Source organism: Panicum virgatum, chromosome 5N (genome assembly GCF_016808335.1).
Source record: "Panicum virgatum strain AP13 chromosome 5N, P.virgatum_v5, whole genome shotgun sequence".
Classification (NCBI taxonomy): Eukaryota; Viridiplantae; Streptophyta; class Magnoliopsida; order Poales; family Poaceae; genus Panicum; species Panicum virgatum.
This window is the reverse complement of record NC_053149.1, coordinates 48,440,334-48,460,656: the sequence shown is the minus strand read 5'-3', so window position 1 is coordinate 48,460,656 and position 20,323 is coordinate 48,440,334. Positions and strand designations below refer to the sequence as shown.

General features: G+C 40.9%; 2 protein-coding genes across 4 annotated transcripts; one reads left to right on the top strand and one right to left on the bottom strand.

The window, feature by feature from the left end:
* Positions 1–10,927: 10,927 nt before the first annotated feature.
* On the top strand, positions 10,928–11,531 carry LOC120673706 (histone H1-like). The gene is made up of 2 exons (XM_039954679.1): positions 10,928–11,170; positions 11,278–11,531. Exons 1-2 carry the CDS (start codon positions 10,952–10,954, stop codon positions 11,311–11,313), a joined length of 255 nt encoding a protein of 84 aa, XP_039810613.1. The 5' UTR covers positions 10,928–10,951; the 3' UTR covers positions 11,314–11,531.
* A 904-nt stretch (positions 11,532–12,435) lies between these two features.
* On the bottom strand, positions 12,436–19,234 carry LOC120673705 (probable isoprenylcysteine alpha-carbonyl methylesterase ICMEL2). 3 transcript variants are annotated; one of them, XM_039954676.1, is made up of 12 exons: positions 18,926–19,234; positions 17,548–17,624; positions 17,377–17,446; positions 17,209–17,289; positions 17,045–17,119; positions 16,839–16,940; positions 16,323–16,460; positions 15,586–15,651; positions 15,356–15,496; positions 14,652–14,742; positions 13,633–13,797; positions 12,436–13,308 (listed from the first exon to the last, which is right to left on the bottom strand). In XM_039954676.1, exons 1-11 carry the CDS (start codon positions 19,225–19,227, stop codon positions 13,636–13,638), a joined length of 1,305 nt encoding a protein of 434 aa, XP_039810610.1. In that variant the 5' UTR covers positions 19,228–19,234; the 3' UTR covers positions 12,436–13,308; positions 13,633–13,635. The 3 variants fall into 3 exon arrangements, with proteins under 3 accessions (XP_039810610.1, XP_039810611.1, XP_039810612.1); XM_039954677.1 differs by having other exon boundaries at positions 13,637–13,797; XM_039954678.1 differs by lacking the exon at positions 15,356–15,496.
* Positions 19,235–20,323: the final 1,089 nt, after the last annotated feature.

Genomic DNA, 20,323 nt, shown 5'->3' with positions numbered 1-20,323 from the left:
CATCATCAGGTATAACAACGGATGCAGATTTATCACCTTCAAAACTTGATTTCCTCTCTGCGACCACCGACGATGAGATCGATGATCCGGAGTCGTTGTCTTTGTAGGGGGCTCTAGAAGAACCCCTCCCCTTGCAGATAATGGCCACAAATTGGCTGCCTGCGATGAAATTGATGCTTGTAACGACGATCTCATCGTGGTAATCACCGAAGTCATCGCAGATCACACAAGAAAATCATATGATTTCACCGGAAATTTATTTAGCAAATCCTAAGACACTATAAAACTAGGGGAAAAGAAAAAGGATGGGTCCCCTTCCCTTCTCGTCCCCGGCAGACACACCGGAGAAGAAGGAGAGGGGACCGAGCCCTGGCGGCGTAGGCGGCGGCAGTGGAGGGCAGGAGCGACCGTAGGGCTTTTCCGTAGGCGGCGGCGGTGGAGGGCTAGCTGCTAGCCGGTCCCTGTGCTTTTGCATTGTCACTTTTTGCTCTGGCTAGATTGTGTTTGGTTGGCTGCTAAGGGGCTGGCTTGCACTTTTGTGGACTGGTTTGCACTTTGTAATGCATATAGGCCTGTACAAAGGTGGCCATGGCAAGCCTTATGCAGGCTGCATAACCGGAGATGGAGCTAAAATCCATCTCCCGCAATGCAGACCGTACAAGCCCGTTTGCACTAGCTAAGCTTGCATAAGAGGTCTATTATTCATCCATCCAAACAAACCGGCCGGTCTGCACTATGCTAGCTTGGCTAGCTCCTTACGGACCTTATCTTACCAATCATATGGGTATACATCAGTACCTACTGCAAGTAATTATTTTATACTAAGTAAATTTGGAGAATTTTTATTCACCGTTATCATCCACGGACCACGGCAACGAGGATTCTCGTATCGAGGCTAGCTAGCGCGTCCAATCCTATGGGAATAATCGGCGGACTGCAAAGCAGATGGATTAACGCGTGAATGGAATCGAATTCCCAGCCAGGCCTCTGTTAAGTCTCGATATATGTATTCCAAATTCCCAGCCTAGTTGCGTCTGCAGAACTCGCAATGGCATCACATCGTGCAGTGCTCAAAAACAACCTGAGCCTCGTCGTGCTGAAAAGCACTTTATTTTGGGTGGATGGAGAGAAGGAATAACAAAGGAGTTTCAAAGGTTTGTTCAAAAATAAAATCTTAGAACCTCTTGATTTTTCTTCTTTTCACAATTATTTTAAATTGAGATTTCCCCCATACAAAGCACGAACCACCTATTCGGTTCGCGAATGAATTGAGAAAGGCTCGCATGGAAGTCCGCCTAGCTCCTGGTTGTCTGGCCCAATGCATGCGAGAGAGTGGTATTTGGTTGTCTGTTCGTACGAGCCAGGCTGTCCCGAGAGCCTGTTTGGTTGCTCGTATAAGAACGGGTTTCATGAGATAAAAGTATACAGAAAATTATCATCATGATATTTATTTCATGCAACTATTATCTTATAATTCTTAGTTTATCTCATTACTCCTTAATATTAATTAAAATATGTTAGTATCATTTAATATGTGCTAATAATGCATTATAACGTTATTAGATGGTTACTCCCTCCTTCCCCGTTTATAAGGCATACACGTATATCAAGATTCAAACCTTCTCATCTTTGACCAATAATTTGACTATTAAATTTTTATTTTTATAATGCAAATTTCATATGATTGGATTCATAATCAAATATAGTTTACAATAATTATAAGTTTATAATCAAAAGTGATATAATATATGATAAATAAATGGTCAAAGTGTTGTTTAGAAGACCGTGTCATGTTCCACCATGCCTTATAAATGGGGAAGGAGGGAGTAATTACTTGCACCGCGCGAGCTGGTCCGATAGAAACGGCCGATTTTTGTGTTTCTATGGAGCCTGGTTGCAGGGGCCTCCCTACCCGCCGCACAGAGGCTAGCCAGACAGATACACCAACCAATCAAACGCCTGTTCTCACTGTTAGAGTAGAAGTGAATGGAACAATGATTGATTGTAATCTCTGTGTTGATTGAGAGAATGACCACAATATTTATACATGCCCAAAGGGCCAAAGAGTGTCTATTCCCGAAGGGACATACCCCTTCAGGATTGACCCCTTCATGCAATTAGTAACTGTCTAATGACATCCTAATGATGTCATAAATCTAATTAAGTATTACAGAAATTGATCACTAATTCTAATTTCTTCATAACACTCCCCCTTGATCAATTTTCTTCTTCTTGTGGTCTTGTAATTAATTTGATCTTCTCATGATCTTTAATCAATCGAAAAACTCCTTAAAACCCTATGAGAAAAATCAGGAGATGCGATACAATATATAACTCCCCCAAAAACCTTTCAGGAAAAATATGAGGGAATCTTTGAAAAACCCTGTGGGAAAAACCAAAGTAATACCGGTATATCAGGCAAAACTCCTTAAAACCCAATGGGAAAATAAAGAGAAACACCATAATATACAATTATCAATGTTAGTAGACCCTTGAGATAAACCCAAAGTCTTAGTCTAATAACATCTTGACCCTATGGTCAATATGCTTCAAATATCATCTTCCAAAAAACCCCAGTGGGGAAAACTAGATGATATAGCATTTAACTTTGTGTTAACATTGCCTCATCAAAAACTTTATATGAGAAACATCAAAAGGAAAAACTCACATAAAAAAAGAGTACAATGTATCATCTGTCCCAATATCATCCACCAAAAACCCCTTCGGGGAAAATGGATGATATGACATAGTCTTGTGTCGATATTGCCTCGTTAAAAACTTTATATGAGAAACCCAAAGGGACAAACTCATACAAAGAAAAGAGTGCAATATTATATTTTTAACTAGTTATCTAATCAGAGTGACGAGAGACTCTGCCCCTGAAGCATGCAAACCTTTTATATCAATATACTCAACTCATATGAATCGTGGAATATGGTAGACTTTGTGAAAATCTCAACGAGATTATCACAATACTTAGTTTGCAAATGTTCATATGTCCATATGACCTATGGAACAGAACCATCTTAATGCAAAATATTGCATTAAGTATAACTTGTCTCCATCTAAACAACACAAGCTGCATTACCTTTATAGATAATGACCTTTGGTTCAATGGAATCAATACCACATAACCTCATTATGTGATATACCATTCTGCTGGGCTATATACATTCATATGAAGCCTTGTGCAATACAATATCAGAATGATTAAATTAAATTAACCATTAAATGTCTACTTAAAGACTATTGCAAAATGGTCTTTCCATATTCCTGTAAAGCTTATTTTAATGATTTGAAATTTTGGGGATCTTATAGATAACCAGAATCATAATATCCACGTAATCAGATCATGGATTATACCAAGTCCATATGGGCTATTTTTAAGATATCAAAGATATTCTTAACTTCAATCTACCAACCTTAGGTAGAATAACGCTGCTATTAAATAGAAAATAATTGCAAAAACAATATCCGGCCGGAAACTTTTGCAATATATGTGTTAGCGTATAAATAATACAGGGATAATGGACCACATGTCCCATCATCTCAATTCAATCAATATGGCATAAAACAATCTCCCTCATACCTTTCTCTATTATGAGGTAGAACCACCATAGGATTTTCTTTCATATTGAGTCATTCAATATGATGTGGATATAGATAGTTTTACTAAAAAAACTGGGAGAAAACACTTGGATCTTAAACACAAAATAAAATTTTGGTTTAGATCTCCCATCTCTAAACTCTATCTTTAGATTACAACGTACTCTTGACAAGTGTTCATTACCAATGATGTCAAAATTATTGACAATCATATAATACTAGAAAATCCAACCAAGGAATCCGAAATATAAGGAATACATACAAAGTCGATTGTACCATAATCGACTTAACTGTTTTAAGCCATATATCGACTTAAGCAATACACGGTATATGTTGCGATTTTATATATAAATATTGGATATGTGAACTCCTTCCCGAAAGTTTTACAATATACCAAATCAAGTGATCATATGTAATCACTACATCTATCAACTGCAAAGGTAGATGTTTTTATACTACCAGTCAAAAGTTAGTATCGGAAATTTTATAATTTACTATAGAGAATAACTTGCATTGACAATCAATGCTCTGGGCTTTGCGTAAACCCTTTGTGCTACTAGTCTTGCTTTAATCTCACCACCTCATTGTTCTCAATCCATTTTAGGATGAAAACACTTTTGTACCTACAGTAAAGGTATGTCTAGGTGTTGGCTTTACTACCAAAAACACCTCTCTTCTGGTGAGCAAGACTATCTCTGTATGTATAACTTTTACTCGTCAAGTTCCAGTAAGAGTGACAAAGCACTCTATCATGGTCTTATTAACTGGATAACTTGGAATAATGTATACAGTATATTCAGAGAAGTATGTATAGATACATGTAGTCTTTATATGATATAATTCTCCGGTTATCAAAACTCAAAACTGAACCCTGAATGACTCATCGTGACTTCCTTAAACGAGAGTCGGGGCTTTCCGATATCCCAGCATCAGTATTTTGGTGCACCTCTGAGCTGGGTTGTGGATTATAAATATCCACAGGACATAAAATGTCATCTAGGTATCTTTTAACTAAAGTTGAGTTGCATTTACTACTTTAGAAGAAAAGTCTTCTATTGCTAAGATGAATAATCCTTCTTTATGGCCATACTTCTCCCCCTCTTATTTACAGTTGGGAGTTGAGTGGTTTTACTTAGTACCATTACTCTTTCTGGCACATACTTGTATCAGATTAATGATTAGTAAATGTATGTGGCAGTTTATTTGCAATACTATGCAAATCAATAATTCTTTGAACTCAGAGTTCAATTAATTTAGTACGTGATCCTGAGCTTGAAATGCTTCATGCATTCAAATATTTTTCAGGCATTATATATGGTACTTCTAATCTCCCCCTAATGCCTGGAAAAGCTCATTTGTACTGAAATCCAGCATACAGATTGTAAATAGATCCTCTCTAAGAGATCTAGATACTGAACAATCGACGGAGATTTGAAATCTCAGATTGATCCCTAGTTTCCTGTGTGAACTCATCAATGTATGCTGTGGTGGTGAGAGTGGTACGTATACAACGTAACTCAATTTTACGCAAATAGGAAATTTGCATGTATTTCCACGTACTATATGCATATCGGGGATATGCAGTTAATCATAAGTCAGGAGTGTGTAAATCCACCTGACTCCAACATGAAATTGGCAACAACAATTTACTAATAATGGTCCTGCTATGACTTAATATCATACTTATAGATTCCAATTTATCCTTTTGGATACGTAAGTAAATTTTTGTTATACCAAACAATCGTCATTGCAGGTATAAAAGCTCAGTAGTGTTCAGGATAATGCTCATAACAAGAAGCATTATCTACCAAATGCATGGCTGAGTGAGTGTGTAAACTTTACACACTCTAGATCATCCTATAGATGTATCTATACAACCATGAAATGCCTGAACTGTCCATACAATCTTTGTATCGGACCCATACATATTCTTTTGAATATGATCAAGGAATCTAAGATGGTCAATCTGATTTTAAGATAAGAGGGTCTTAAAATATGTGTCCCTATGGTACTTACCATATCCATACTGTGGGAAAATCATGACCAAAAGAATTGCTATTAATTTTTCATGCATCCCTTTGGATGGGCAAGTTGATCCTTCCAAATCATGAATGGATCAACAATGTGAAGAATTCTTATACGCAACATATTGTACGGGATGGTTGTATGCATAATATAACCAACATGAGATCCATCTCATTACTTATATGCCATATCCAAAGTTATCTTTTTGTGTTTCCCTAAAAACACATATGGATATATCTATACTTTAGTAAAATATGAGTTGAATTAGTACATAATTAAATGTTCTCAATTGTTTACTCATATCCTTATGAAGAATGATAGTGGAGAAGAGTCGACCAAACTATCATTGCATCGCATCAGGGATAGCCAAAATTATTCCCTCTTCTTGTCATAAGAACTGGGAATATTTTGCTACCGTAATTATATAGTTTGTGGTATAAATTTCCACTAGGCATATATCATTCCACATTAGAATGATTCCCGTATAATCTATATATGACAAGAAATTAATGAAATTCTTGTCAAATATATAGAAATCCATAAATATTGTCGAGTATCAAATCCATCAATATGATACTCACAATAGTTATGTATTGACAACAAGTGTTACAACATATTTCGATGGACAATATTAAATAATATCAATGGACCATGAGATTATTCCAAATCTCGAAGCAGGTCATTCGAATTATATTTGATGAGTTTGTTGTCCATGAACTTAGGTCCTCTTATGATAGAAATGGAAAATTTTGTTATGCGATCTTAAAAGATCCGGCAAAAACAATCAATTTCCAGAGAGCTTGAAACTTAAGATTGAAAACCTTCAAATCATATGTCCTAGCTCCTGTTTTATCCCTTATTGATGTTTAATACAGATCAATTTTTTCTTCCATATGATATTTGTATCGATAATCTTTATGGATATTGTTTCTTAACAACAGTAAGCACAATTTTTTTTATCTATAATAAACAACTCCAATCAAGGGTTATTAAAATCTTTTATTAGTTTATGGGATAAAACCAATATTAATGTTCATTGTCCATGTGGGATATTGATGCCATCAAGAGCGAGTTCAATAGACTCCTCTGAAGTCAATATCCAAAACATGTGACAAATCATTGATTTAATGAATTTACACCTAAGGTAAACTCAAATCACTATGGTGATATTGTAATATCAAATGCAATATTTTATAATTGTATATCTTATCATAGTTTTGGATCATTGTAGGTAACCATATAAATGTGTAGACCATACAACGAATTGTTGATACACAAGACAAATAATCTTTATGTCAGAAACATAGAGTAGCTCTTATAGTAGGCAACGTAAATTGCTGCCTAAGCACGGTCTCTGGGCAGAATAATTCACAAGGAATTAAACGCAGCTTTTGCTTAGGTCTCTACTACCTTGTGTAATAGCAAAACAATATGATGACAAAGAGCAATCCAAAACCTTTATTTTAATTAAAAACACAATGTAGGTAATCATCATGTTTTAGAGAAACAAGATGTAGACCTCTCAGTAACAAGTGATTAAATCACTGCTATGGCACGGTCTTAGGACAAAATAATTCACAAGAAATTAAGCACAGCCTTTGCCATAGACTCTATTACCTTGTGTTAATTAATCAAAATAACCAAGATATGTATATTACAAATTTTTAATCAACTAAAAATGAATACTTTTTAATGATATCCATGTCTTAGTTAAATTGCAACTAAGTAACTAGCAAATTTAACTTGTATGTGGTGCAAAATTGTGGTTTGGGGGCACTGACATACTCAATTCTATTATATAGTTACAAATGTAACCTATGTGTAGGTGCAAAAATAGGGAGTTTGAGTGCACCGACATAGCCCAATAAAATTATCAAAGTCACAAATGTAATATGTATGTGGTGCAAAGGGGTTGTGTACCAGGGTTAACCGAACCGACCGGTCCGGTCAAACCGCCGCCCTCCGGTAGCGGTTTACCGGACCGGTTTGACCGGTAACCGGTGGAAACCGGTTGAATTCAAATCCAAATTCAAATAAATTCAAAAAATCCCGTGCAACTGGTTCCGACCGGTTTACCGGCCGGTTTGACCGGTTTACCGGCCGGTTTGACCGGTTTACCGGCCGGTTTTACCGGTTTACCGGTCGGTTTGACCGGTTTGAATTCAAATTCAAATTCAAAATCTCCCGTGCAACCGGTTTACCGGCCGGTTTTACCGGTTTACCGACCGGTTTGACCGGTTTACCGGTCGGTTTGACCGGTTTGACCGGTGGGCTTTAATGGGCCGGGCCATTTTTTTCTTTTTTCTTTTTTGATTTAACTTTAAATCCCCGCAAACTATACTAAATGAACAAATTTTTGAGAAAATTTGACACTATTAGATTCATTGCACCTTGAAGTATTTTTAGAAATTTTTTAGGAATTTTTCATTTTTTGAATTTAAATTTAAATTTTGAATTTTGGCCGGTTGGGTACCGGACCAAACCGGAACCGGGCTGGACCGGTTTGACCGGTTACCGGTCAAACCGGACCGGTTCCCACCGGTTTGGTGAACCTTGTTGTGTACACCACATACTCCAAAAAAAATAGAATAGAACTAAAAAAATGGTGTTGTAATATAATATAATCAAACCACAAAATATATTGAAATGACAATATCTAGCAGATATAGTGCAACAACAAAGCACAAAGTGCTATAGTTGGGTAGTGGCTTAGTTTATGCAAAATCCCGTAGGATTAAAGCAACAACCCACTTCCTATATTAGCCTCACTAGCAAAAATGGTTTGCCTACCATTTTGCCTTTTCTGATTAGGCTCATATGAATCTAAAACAATCCATGCTTAATTAACTATCAATTAATTAAGAGGATCAAGTTTTTTTTGCAATTTAAAATTAATTTCTAAACAATAAACTGACAAACTATGTATATTTAGACATAAATAAATTTCTGATCTTAGAAACAAACCATGTATAGGAGTAAAAACTCTACCATACTGATCAAATCTATGACTAAAGCAGAATCATAGACACGGAAAAATATGTCTAAATATTAACATAGTGAAATAACTACTATGATGCAATTTATAAAGACTCATATGTCTTAAAAAATATCTATTTGCACTAGACAAATAATTTGCATCAAAAGGCATTTAAACACAAAGTTTAAAAAAAGCATTTATAGCATCAATTATAAATGCAATATATTACAGTATTTTATCTAGTCTAGGAGTTAAAACAGAATAATCTAACACCTCTCATATAAATAAGCAGAACTGAATATTTTTTAAACATATAAATCTATAAATATCGAGAGGTCTTATTGCAAAATTACTGGAGATAGAGAGGGGCTCGGCTAAGCCTGTTGGCCGGCTTGGGCCTGTGCGGCGTGGCCCATGCCGGCCTGGCCGTGAGCGGGGTAAGAGGGTAGAGGAGCGGTCAGGGTTTGGCCCCAAGCGGCGCCTCCCCTAGAACCGCCGCCGCCCGTCTGTTGAGCGATGAGGCGCCGCTCCCTCGCTTGAACCATGCGCCGCCCCCTTGCCTCAGCCGTGCGCAGCCGCCGCAGCCATCGCCGGCATGTGGCACGGCTGCCGCCACCGTGCGGCGCCGTTGCCGAGCGCCGCCTCCTCCGTCCGCCATGCGCCATTGCCTGGAGGTGTCTCCACTGCCGGTCATCACTGGAGGGCTCCTGGAGAGCCGCCGCTGCCCCTTGGGCGCGCCGCCACCTGGCGTCGCGGAGGGCCACCGCCGCTCCGGTGCGCCGACGCGCTGCCGGTGCGTGTGGCCGCACGCCGGTGTGTGCCACCGCACGCTGCCTCCGTGCACCGTGGAGGACCACCGCGAGGCACCGCCGCCGCGTGGACCCCCTGCGAGTGCTCTGAAGAGGCACCGATGGTGCTCCTCAAGGCCGCTTCGATCAACGTCAAAGAGCCAGGCCGTTTTCCTTGGTCCAGTGGTGGAGTAGGGGTGCGTCCTCGACGGCGCCGGCCATGGTTACCATGGATGCAGCATGTAGAGCCGTGCCGGCGGCCACCAATTGGGAAAAAATCAAGAAATCAAGTGCCCAATTCAAAGATACATAAGTTAGTACCAACATTCTTACACAACCGTGAGGCCTACCGCCGTTTGGCTCTCGGTAGAGAGTCGCGTCGAGTTCTAGTAGAAGCAATTCGGCGAGTTCTCCCAGGGAACAAGAGGCAGTTCGACCTTGTGTTCGTGTGGCATGAACTCGTCGAGTTCTCCATGCCCAGGGAGCGAGTTCGGCCCCTCTTCCTGTCGTTCAGTGTTGAGTCTATGCGTGCGTGATAACGTGTTAGAGTAGAAGTGAATGGAATGAATGATTGATTGTAATCTCTGTTGATTGAGAGAATGACCACAATATTTATACATGCCCAAAGGGCCAAAGGGTGTCTATTCCCGAAGGGACATACCCCTTCAGGATTGACCCCTTCATGCAATTAGTAACGGTCTAATGGCATCCTAATGATGTCATAAATCTAATTAAGTATTACAGAAATTGATCACTAATTCTAATTTCTTCGTAACACTCACATGTGAAGGGTCTGGCTGAGGGCTGGTGTAGCCAACTAAACGCGTGCTTAATGACTAATGAGATGGTATACAAGGTGGTTTTACGAGCTTCATAATAGTAAAGTCTATATATTTTAATAAAAAACTATGATTTTTACTACTTTCATTCCGTAGCCATGGAGTAGATAATGAGAAGACGAGAACGGAAATTATACGAAGAAAAAGTGTCACGCAGAAAAATTCAGGAAATGTATTCTGCAGTGGGCTTCCTGTTATTGGGCCAGATGTTGCCTCCCCTGCCCGTTGCGGAAAAATTCAGGAGATGTATTCTGCGTTTACACGTCGAAACTCGAAACACTCGACAGATATGGATGCACTTGCATGCGCAACCATGAAAATGGGTACCCTAAACAAAAACTATGAAAATGGTGTAAAACGCACTTATGACTTATGAGATAACCATGTGATCAATTTTCCGTAGCCTCCCATCCTCCTTTGAACTTTCTGGCGCCGCTGGTGCGCAATCGACTCGGCGAATAATAGGTCTGAACCGTTTCCAATAGCAAGTTTCAAGTCCGGTAACTCGCGTCGTCGCAGGCATCCAATTCTTGTAACAGAAAGAAAAAAAAAGAGCACCCAGATGCACTGTGCCATCACTTGCTTCGACGTCCTAAACAAGCCGCAATAATTCAGAGCACCTTTATTCTCGCGATAATTCTAGGATTTGTGTTCCGCAAGCTCTGGCATACTGGAACGGCCTATAAATACCTCGTCCCCTGCGCCCCCAGTCCATCATGTCCAGGGCATCAAGTTCGAGCTCCCTTCAAGCAGCGGCGTTACAGCAGAGCGGTAGCACCAGAGCGATGGCATCCACGAAGGCTGCGAAGGTCGCCGGAGCAGCAGCGCAGGCCAAGGAGCCGGCGCCCAAGCTCAGCGAGACGGTGACGAAGCCGTCGGCCGCCAAGAGCGGCGTCAAGAAGGCCGAGCAGAAGCCCCGGGAGCCAAAGAAGAAGGTAATAACACTGCAGCTGCTGTCATACATGGAAGCCTTTGGCTTATTGCTGCGGTTAGTTACCTGCTGTGTGCTCTTTTCGTGACGATGTGCTTCACGTGAAACCAGGTGAAGAGCAGCAAGCCGGCGGCGGCCAAAAAGTGACAATGGAAGCTAGAAATGGAGCTTGCGCGAGGGGGCCTCCATCGTGCTATGATATCAATTATTACAAACCCAGTCTTTGCCTTCTTGTGTCTAATGATGTCATCAACTTGTGTCCTTAGTTGGACGGGGTCTTGATGGCGTGTGCACCCTACCCTGATCAATACTACTACAAATAAAACTATTGTAACTATGGCATCGTAGTGTTCATCTTTTCATCACGACCACTTGCGAACCTGTTCTTTTAATTTGTTTGAATTCCGATAAATTCAAGCATTAATAACAAGGAATCCTGACAAACTCTACGCTGACAATAAAGGAGGCAGGGGAGAGGGCGCGTTCCTCTCACTCAACTACGGCTAAAGTCCATTGAATTTCGGGGAAAAGTAATCACCGTGTTCGGAGGGCTGCTGCTGCTGGCTTCTGGGCTGCTTCCGGCTGCTGCTGTTCGTATTGCTGCTGTTGGCTGCTGGTGCTGTTTGGATTGCTGCTGCTACTGGCTGCTGGGCTGCCGCTCGACTGCTGCTTGCTGTTGCTCCAGCCAAAAGCAGCCCTCCGAACACGGTGAATATGAGCTCCAACCTCATGACATTCTTTTATTCGTACATCTTTTGAATTTTTGAAGTCATATATACACTGCAACCAGATTACCAGACCAATCCCCTCCAGTTTTATTTCCTGTTTTCTGCAACCTTTTATTTTGCACCTATTTCTGAATGTAATTCACCTAGAGACTGCGTTTTAAAAAAGATCAGCAGATCTTGCTATCCCGATACCTCGTCCCAACGCACTATCTCTGGATGTAATTCAAGCACCTGCCCAACCCGTTCAGAATACTTAGTACTTAGCAAATATCAGCACGGAAGATCCCCAACCGGATAAAAAACCGGCGGTTGTAGGATAGTACAGCAAAACGCTGATGTTACATGATAGGTTTGCACAAAATATGATATGAAAATAATCATACACGATAAGGGCAGTAAAACCACAATAGGAAATTCTGAAGTCGCAATAAAAAAAACATCATAAAGTTGCAAGCAACCACCAGAAACATTCCAAAACATGCTGAGGGCAAAAAAAAATGGAAAAACATGCCCTCGAGTAAATTAAAAATCGGTCACACACTTCACAATAGCCTGAAGCATTAGAAAAAAGTGCAAGTTATATCTTGGTACAAGAATCTCGATATAGCTGAAGTTTTAGATCAACCAAAGTAATATTCTACTACATACTATTTTGCACAAACTAGAATATTACATTACAATACTTACTTACAAGCCCTTCAGAGATATAAGCACAACCATGTACAGTCAGTGGCGAAGCCAGCCCCAGTGGCGAAGCCAGCCCCATCACGTAGGGGGGAGTTCTTGGGGGTAGGGGGGCATGAGCCCCCCTGCCCCCACGCCGGCTCCGCCCCTGTGTACAATGGAAAAATAAACAAAGAAAAATAGAAAATGATGAGGTCTACAGGGCAAAGGTACCTTCCCTATGAAGGAATATTCTAATATTTAACTTTTTCTTATTCCACAGAGCTCTACAGGGCAAAGGTACCTGGACGAGGAAAGGACTTTCCTTGCCTCAGTCCAATCGTACAGCTCGCCCGAGCAATAGCAACATTCGCTATGAAGGAATATTCTAATATTTAACGTCCTTGTGTATTACACGACGTTATAGAAACAATGTTACAAGCCTTTGTGCAATATAATACAATATACAACATTTTGTACAACTTTGCTAAAGAGAGGAGCATGTGGTTTCCAATCATGTAGCTTCTTCCTCTTGTATTGGTACCAGCTACAAGTTTCACACAGAGCTTCCCCTGTTCCAAGATGCAAGGAAGGATGAGGAGAGTTCTTTTCTTGACTGATCCAATACAAATCAATGCCCCGGAGTGCCTTTTCCTCGTGAAGGCACAAAACCAACAGATGTAAGCTTGGCCGTGCTTCATACTAGATATTCCACACACATCTGGCTTTAACATAATATATGGATCCAAACCTTTTGAAAAATAGAAAAAGTCCCATTAATATGTCAATTTTCTGTGAGCTATAAATAATACTCGCTGAGGAAATTGATCTAGATCCTAATCTTTATCCACTATATATGCATGTGGTCCAAAGCACTCAGATTGTCACTTTGCTATACAGCAATAGCAAACTGAAATAACAGGAGAAACATAGGCCAATCTGACATTCATCTACTGATGAGGAACCTAAGATTCAGAAATTCTTGGTCAACGAAATTTGCAAACACTACAGACAAAATCATAACTGCCAGAAATGTATGTAACAGAGGAGCATACGGCAAAAGATCAGCAAGTACCTACTAGAATGGACTAATTTGGCGAGCCAACTTTAATTGCCACTCAAAAACCAAGCGCCTTGGAGTTGGTGCTAAAGCAACCTTTTGCTGTGCAATTGCATCATCAGCATGAATGATAGACAATACATCTTCAACCAATGGATCCCTTCCACCCCTAAGAGGGTCCTATGGAAAGAAATAAAGAAACAAGATACAAGTTATTAACAATGCATACTTGGATGAGATACTCTAGCAATCCACACCAGAATAAATTCTGCAGCTGTTCCAGGCAGTTGGGTTAGTCCTAACCATACTAATCAAAGGAAGTTCAAGGGAAACATACAATAAGGTCTTCGCTTAATACCAATTAGTAGAACATATTGCCATAAAAATCAATACATGCATATCTCTGGAGCAACTTTTGGCATCCATCAAACCTAAGTCCCAAATAGCAGGCACTATCAGTTTTAGGCTGTTGTTTTAAGGTTCCAGGATAGAAAGGTATAATTTGGTCAGAGACTGAGACTGCAAAGAAACCAGTAGCATTGTATGGCATACCATTTTCTTCAACTTTTCAAGCACGTGTTTCAAAAAACTAGTTCAGAACTGATAGTCAATAGAGAAATTGTCATAAGGTGAGCAATTAAGCTAAAATCAGGAATACTTTGCTTCTCGGTAAGACATGTTATAAATCTCACGTTAAGTGTTGGTAAGCCATTTGTTAATGAATTGGGTAGCAACAACTACTTTCTTCCCATGTAAAACAATCCAGTCTTTCTACATAATCAACATGGGGATTCAATTTTGCCAAAATCAAGAGGTGTCAATTAAAGAAATGGTTGTAACACAACCCATAAAACATGCAAAGGGTATCGAACAAGCTTAGCAAAGCAAACAGTAAACCGATTTACGTATCAATAAGTAACAGCATTAATTGAATGACTGTACATATTCATACTATCAAATACTCCTAATAACAGAGCTTGAAAAGTAAGAAACATGGAGAAAATTAAGTCACAATTAAGTTCGCAGTATGAAACCTGTAAAAAGATATCTGTGTGTGTCTTCCCTTCGTACAATAGTAACTTTGCTTGAGCACCAGCTTGTTGGAGGACGTCAACAAAAGTTTGACTGCAGATGAAAGAAAAAGAGTAACTGGTAACGTGAAAGAAAATTTGACCCCTTACGCGATATGTGAGAAGACAATATTCTTGCAAAACATGGCAATTGACATCTATTCAAATAATACTCTAGTTTAGCAGTATTTATTCAAATAAACTACCTTTTGAGTGTGGAGAGCCTTGCAGTGTTATGGGAAATTTTTGTGCTGGTTTTTATCCAGAAAAGTTGCAAAATAACCCATACAGGAAAAGGGAGTGGAAAATTCTGTAAAAGGAAAAGGATTGAAGGAGCACCGCAGAATTGCAGGATATTTTAGACACTTTAAAACAGTACTTTTGTTCTGCCTCAGCTTGATACATGGTTTCACAATCCAACCAGTAAATTCTGTTGTAATGGTTTGTATCACATCAATAGCCAATAATTGCTTAATTCAAATCAGGATAACAAATTAAAATGCTCCCAATTATTTAAGCAGCTGGGGGAAGTTGCTTTTGTTAAACTCAAGTGCTAAATGGATTTTGACAGTCATAGGATTTCTTTTCGACAACACAGCACAATAGGCATAGAGTAATCATGTCAACCATAACTCAAACAAACATCTTTAGAAGAAACATGGACAAACCTAGCAGATGATGGTATTGAATAATCTTCAGTCCCATGCATAAGAACAATAAGTGGCAGAAGACCTATAGTCTCAGCACTAGACGTCTTGACAACAATTTCAGGGGAATAACGTGACAATGATTCCTCTCCTTCCATTATGCTGAAATTGCAGTTCAAATCTTTATGTAGTGGTATATAGTGTTGTTACTAGATAAGTTTATCACTTTGAGAGCATAGTCAATTTAGTACCTGAGGAATAATGAGCGATGAAGACCACGCTCATGGAAATGGTCAACCAAACTATGGATGTTGTATCTGCAAGAAAACACTTTTAGTGATAAACCCAAGTCATCCAGATGCAATGCAATGATAAAGATCATTACCTTTGTATTCATATTTTAGGGAAGTTCTTACTTTATAGGTTACATTTAGTTCACGCGACAATGAAAAAAAGAGAGAAAACTAAAAAAAAAAGGGCAATAACATGTCTCTCAGCATTACTTGGTGCAAACAATACCTCTTCCATAGAAGATACTCGACTCGATATGTTGAGGACAATGTGGTGCTCCCTCTGATTCCAAATGCTTAGGACAGAAACATGGTCTCCAATATGACAGTTTGACTTGCAATTTTGTAATAGTATAATATGTTGAAATTGAGAAAGTTATGTATTATGAAAGTATTGTCCATGATGAATCTAATAACATTACCCATATGTTGTAAATCTTGTAACTTTTCATATATTGATGGGTCAAACTGAAGAAGTTTGAACGACAAGAATTGTAAAACGACCAACATTTGGAATCAGAGGGAGTATCATCTTTTGACTACAGATTCTAATGAGAGCTCAAAAGGCATCATTCTAAAAAGTTAGGATAGCTTAACAGGAGCTCAGCGGCCTGAACCTTGCACAGTTGTATTAGCTTAGGCCTCTCTGCAGGACCCAAAATAGTCATGTGATAGAAGGACAGAACCTAAGATCTCACCCTCCAGATAAACCGAAATACGCTTTTATTTGGGTTACACTCCAAGAAACAGGATGCCCCCCAGATTCTTTTACTGCTTGCTCCATGAGTGCACATGCTGCAATATGTGCACCTGCTGACTGACCCATCAGGTAGATCCTACAGATCATCATAAATACTGCTCAAGTTATTAAGTGTTAAAAAGGGACCAGAAGTTGCAAGCCAATATAATCAAAGTTAAACAGCACTAAACACCAAAGGATATAAAAGGTGCAACTTTAAGAGAATGCACAAGAGTAAGAAACTACTGCTACTTAAAACAGAGCAAATAGAATGAGTAATGGTATACAATAAACAGATTAGGACAATTTTCCTGCTCAGTGATTCATCAATTCTTTTATCAACCATGGTTTGAATTGGTAACATAAGGCACTATAAAGTGTGAATCACAAGTTACAACATTCCAGCTCTAAAAATGAAATTATGCAAATGTGCATGCCAAATTCACTAGAGAAATTAAAAAACTTGCTCACTTACTGATTAGGATCTCCTCCAAAACCAGCGATGTTGTTACACACAAAAGAAATCCCCTGAGAAGCATCACTAACCATGTCACCTATTGTTCCTTGGGGAAAATTTCTGAAAGGAGTATTTGAATGTTGTGTCAAGCAAACGAGATAGAAAATTCATAATCTCTCATAAGTAATAAAAAAATATAGTGATACAGTTCGAACAATCAGAACCTGTAGTCAATGCAAGCAACTATTATTCCTCTCTCTGCCAATCGTCGTCCAAGAAGAGCACCCCAGGCCTTGTAACTAAATTCAAGCAAACTCATCAATAAAAATAGTCACCAAGGATTACTGTAGGTGTTTTTCTTCTTTCTTTCAGAATCATCAACACTAACCCTATAATCCATGCGCCACCAGTTACAAAGGCCACTACTGGGCAGGGCCTACTATTGTCTTCGGGTATGTATAGATCCAACCTGTATAGTGTAGAAATCATTACATTCAAGGATGTATAGGAAACACTACCTGTTTCTTGAGATTGGAGACTGTCCGGCTGATGTTACCTGTTTCTAGGTTGGTCGCCATAGACTATACTCCTACGAACTTGGCTTGAAAAGAAATAGTAATATCCAACTGCAAACCATGAAAAGATGTTTCAGAAATTACAATGATATCATCGGTCCATTCAAGGAGTTGTGTTAATATGATATGTTAACAGGTTAGCTTCAATATACCTTGTATGAATCCTGGCATAAGTAAAATTGCATAGATTGTGAGTGCAAGGAGTTGTGACATCCATCGGTAACCTATCCTGAATAATAGTAAAAAATCAGAAAGAAATCAAAAAGACAAATGTGAAGCTATGTATCAAAGCGTTCTAGCAAAAGGGAGAACAACTAAACACTGTCGATGGGTCTTATCATATCAAGATAGATACGAAGTTATCCAGTACAAGGAGTGTGTACAAGGACTGTATATAGTGCTCTCAATGGAGCTTGTGTACTTCCACAATTCTGGCTCTGTACTCTTACTAGTGATTTAGTGCAGTAAAAGGTATAGTTTCAATAGAAGTACTCCCTCCGTCACCAAAAGAACGCAACTTTCACCTACCGAGAAGTCAAACAATTTCAAAGTTGATCAAATTTATACAAAACTTTAATAACACTTATGACTCCAAATAGATTTAGTATAAACATATTACATGCTTTATCTAGTGATACTTATTTTATAACATAGATGTTAATACTATTTTTTTATAAATTTGGTCAAACTTGAAATTGTTTGACTTCTCGAGAAGCGAGAGTTGCAGTCTTTTGAGGATAGAGGGAGTACTCCTACTCGTGGGACCCTCTATCACGTGTCAATATTGTCATTGTCAACAGATTTAATCTGCTGAATAAGATGTAGAACCGATCGGGTTTCCATGGAAAGGTACTGATATTATATCACGAAATTTGTTTCAAAAAAATATATCACGAAATTCAGTAGGTAGATAGAATGAGGCAATCAGGATTCAGGAACATGCCTGCTTCATTGCGCCAGTTTATCTACTAACAAGATCAAGAACAATGATTGGTTGATTAGCTGTTAAGCCAAAATCAAGTGGGTTGCACGACCAGTTAACTCTACAGCTGCATCAGCTTGCATACGATTTTCAGAGGAAAACGGAAAACCAGATTTGCTAGGCAACAGCATACTGCATACAGCCTGCACGCAAGGGAAACCCAGAAACCTCGAGCACTCGTGTGGCCGGTGGCCCCCACAGCTTCATCTTCAGCAGCACTACTCCCGCTCCCCCCTCGTCGAGAACGTTCGACACGCAATTGCATCATCCAGTCTTATCAAGCTCCTGTTTAGTTTGCTTCTCCCAGGAAAAAAAATGCCTCCCCGACGACTCGAACTTCCCCAGCCATGAGAACCTTCGAACGTAGGCGGCGGCTTTGGTAAGACAGCGGTCAATTCGGCCGCCGCCGCAGTACCGAGAGCATCACCAACGCGCGCGCAGCATCGCGCAATCCGCCGCCCGTGCTTGGCTAGTTCCGCCGAGGCGGGCTGGCCTGGCGTTACGAACTATAATAAGCTGAGCGTAAGGGGGGGCGCGCGGCGAATTACCCGAGGCACTGGAGGAGCGTGAAGGTGAGGCGCGAGACGAGGTACGTCTCGGAGGCGGCCCGGCCGACGTCCTCGCGGAACGACGAGGACTGGCGCCTGAGGGTCCCGGGCCTCGGCGACGCGGAGCGGCGGCAGCGGCCGCCGCCGGAGTCGCTCCGCGCCAGCAGCGCGCCCGCCTCCTCGACGGAGGAGGCCCGCATTGCGAGGGCGGGGCGGTGCGGAGATTCGAATTGGCTTTTGGCCGCCGGGCGCGGGCGGGCGGTGGGGGCGGTGGTGCGGCGCAAAGCGAGCGCGGGGGGCATCACGACGGGGGCGCGAGGTGGTGGTGGGGCCTAAATAGGCGGAGTTGGAGTTGGAGGCGGGCGGCGGGCGGGGGGTTACGAATCGCGAGTGCGTGCACGACGTGGGACGCGTCACCCGTGCGCGCACGCCGCGAGCGCAACACATGGCGAGCGTGAAGTCCTGTGTTGCTTCCGGCATCCGCGCCCCCCGGCCCTGCACTGCAGGCTGCAGCACGGGTCCTCTTTTCCGTTCGAAAATGCCCGTCACATCGCATCTTGGAAACGAACTTGGCTGTGTTTAGTTCACGGAAAATTTTAGGTTTTGGGTACCGTAGCATTTTTGTTGTTATTTAATAATTAATGTTTAATTATAGACTAATTAGGTTTAAAAGATTCATCTCGTTATTTCTAATTAAACTGTGTAGTTAATTATTTTTTCGACTGCATTTAATGCTACATGCATGTGTCTAAAAATTTGATGTGATAAAAAATGTTGAAAAAATTTTAGAACTAAACATGGTCTTGGACTCGATACTCCGTGATGTAAGCTTGTCCGGATGAAATCGTACTCGTACTCTCTCCACTCCCAAGATACGCTCTCTTCCTCCAGGGTTCTCTCCGGACGGCAAATGGTAGCAACGCGACACGTGCGCCCACGGCGTGCGAGCGCTAGGAAAGACATGGCAGTCAGGCAGGAGGCCGCGAAGGCCCTGTGCGCCAGCAGCTCACGAACTTCAAGTTGCGTTTCGATTCTCTGCGTTTCTCCGTGAATCGATGGACCACCAGCCAAGCTCCATATAAAAAAAATTGTTCAAAAAACACTCCCATAAAAAAAAGAGGCGCATCGATAGAACGAACTCGCATCGAAAGGGATGTTTCGCCTACTCACTCCGTTGTTGGCATGCATCCTACCGCTGCCCTGTATGGGCGGGAATGGTTGGTGGAAGGGGCCGCACAGGTGCGCCGGCAAGCAGCCAAAGCCCCGCCGCGGTGTAGCTCTGGCCTGAGGCTGCGGCGGCGTCGACAGGATGAGAATCTCGCAGGTTCTTGAGCCTGACTGTAACGTTCGTGGCCTAGCTGTCTCTAGGCTGCGGCGCTGAACGCGGTTGCCGTCCGC

Excerpts from the sequence above, each read along its gene's own strand:
- LOC120673706 (XM_039954679.1), top strand. The coding sequence starts at position 10,952 with ATGTCCAGGGCATCAAGTTCGAGCTCCCTTCAAGCAGCGGCGTTACAG. Across the intron at positions 11,171-11,277 it reads CCCGGGAGCCAAAGAAGAAG|GTGAAGAGCAGCAAGCCGGC; the intron begins GTAATAACACTG and ends ACGTGAAACCAG.
- LOC120673705 (XM_039954676.1), bottom strand. The coding sequence starts at position 19,227 with ATGCCCCCCGCGCTCGCTTTGCGCCGCACCACCGCCCCCACCGCCCGC. Across the intron at positions 17,120-17,208 it reads GGTGGCGCATGGATTATAGG|TTACAAGGCCTGGGGTGCTC; the intron begins GTTAGTGTTGAT and ends GCTTGAATTTAG. Across the intron at positions 16,461-16,838 it reads TTTGGAGGAGATCCTAATCA|GATCTACCTGATGGGTCAGT; the intron begins GTAAGTGAGCAA and ends GATGATCTGTAG.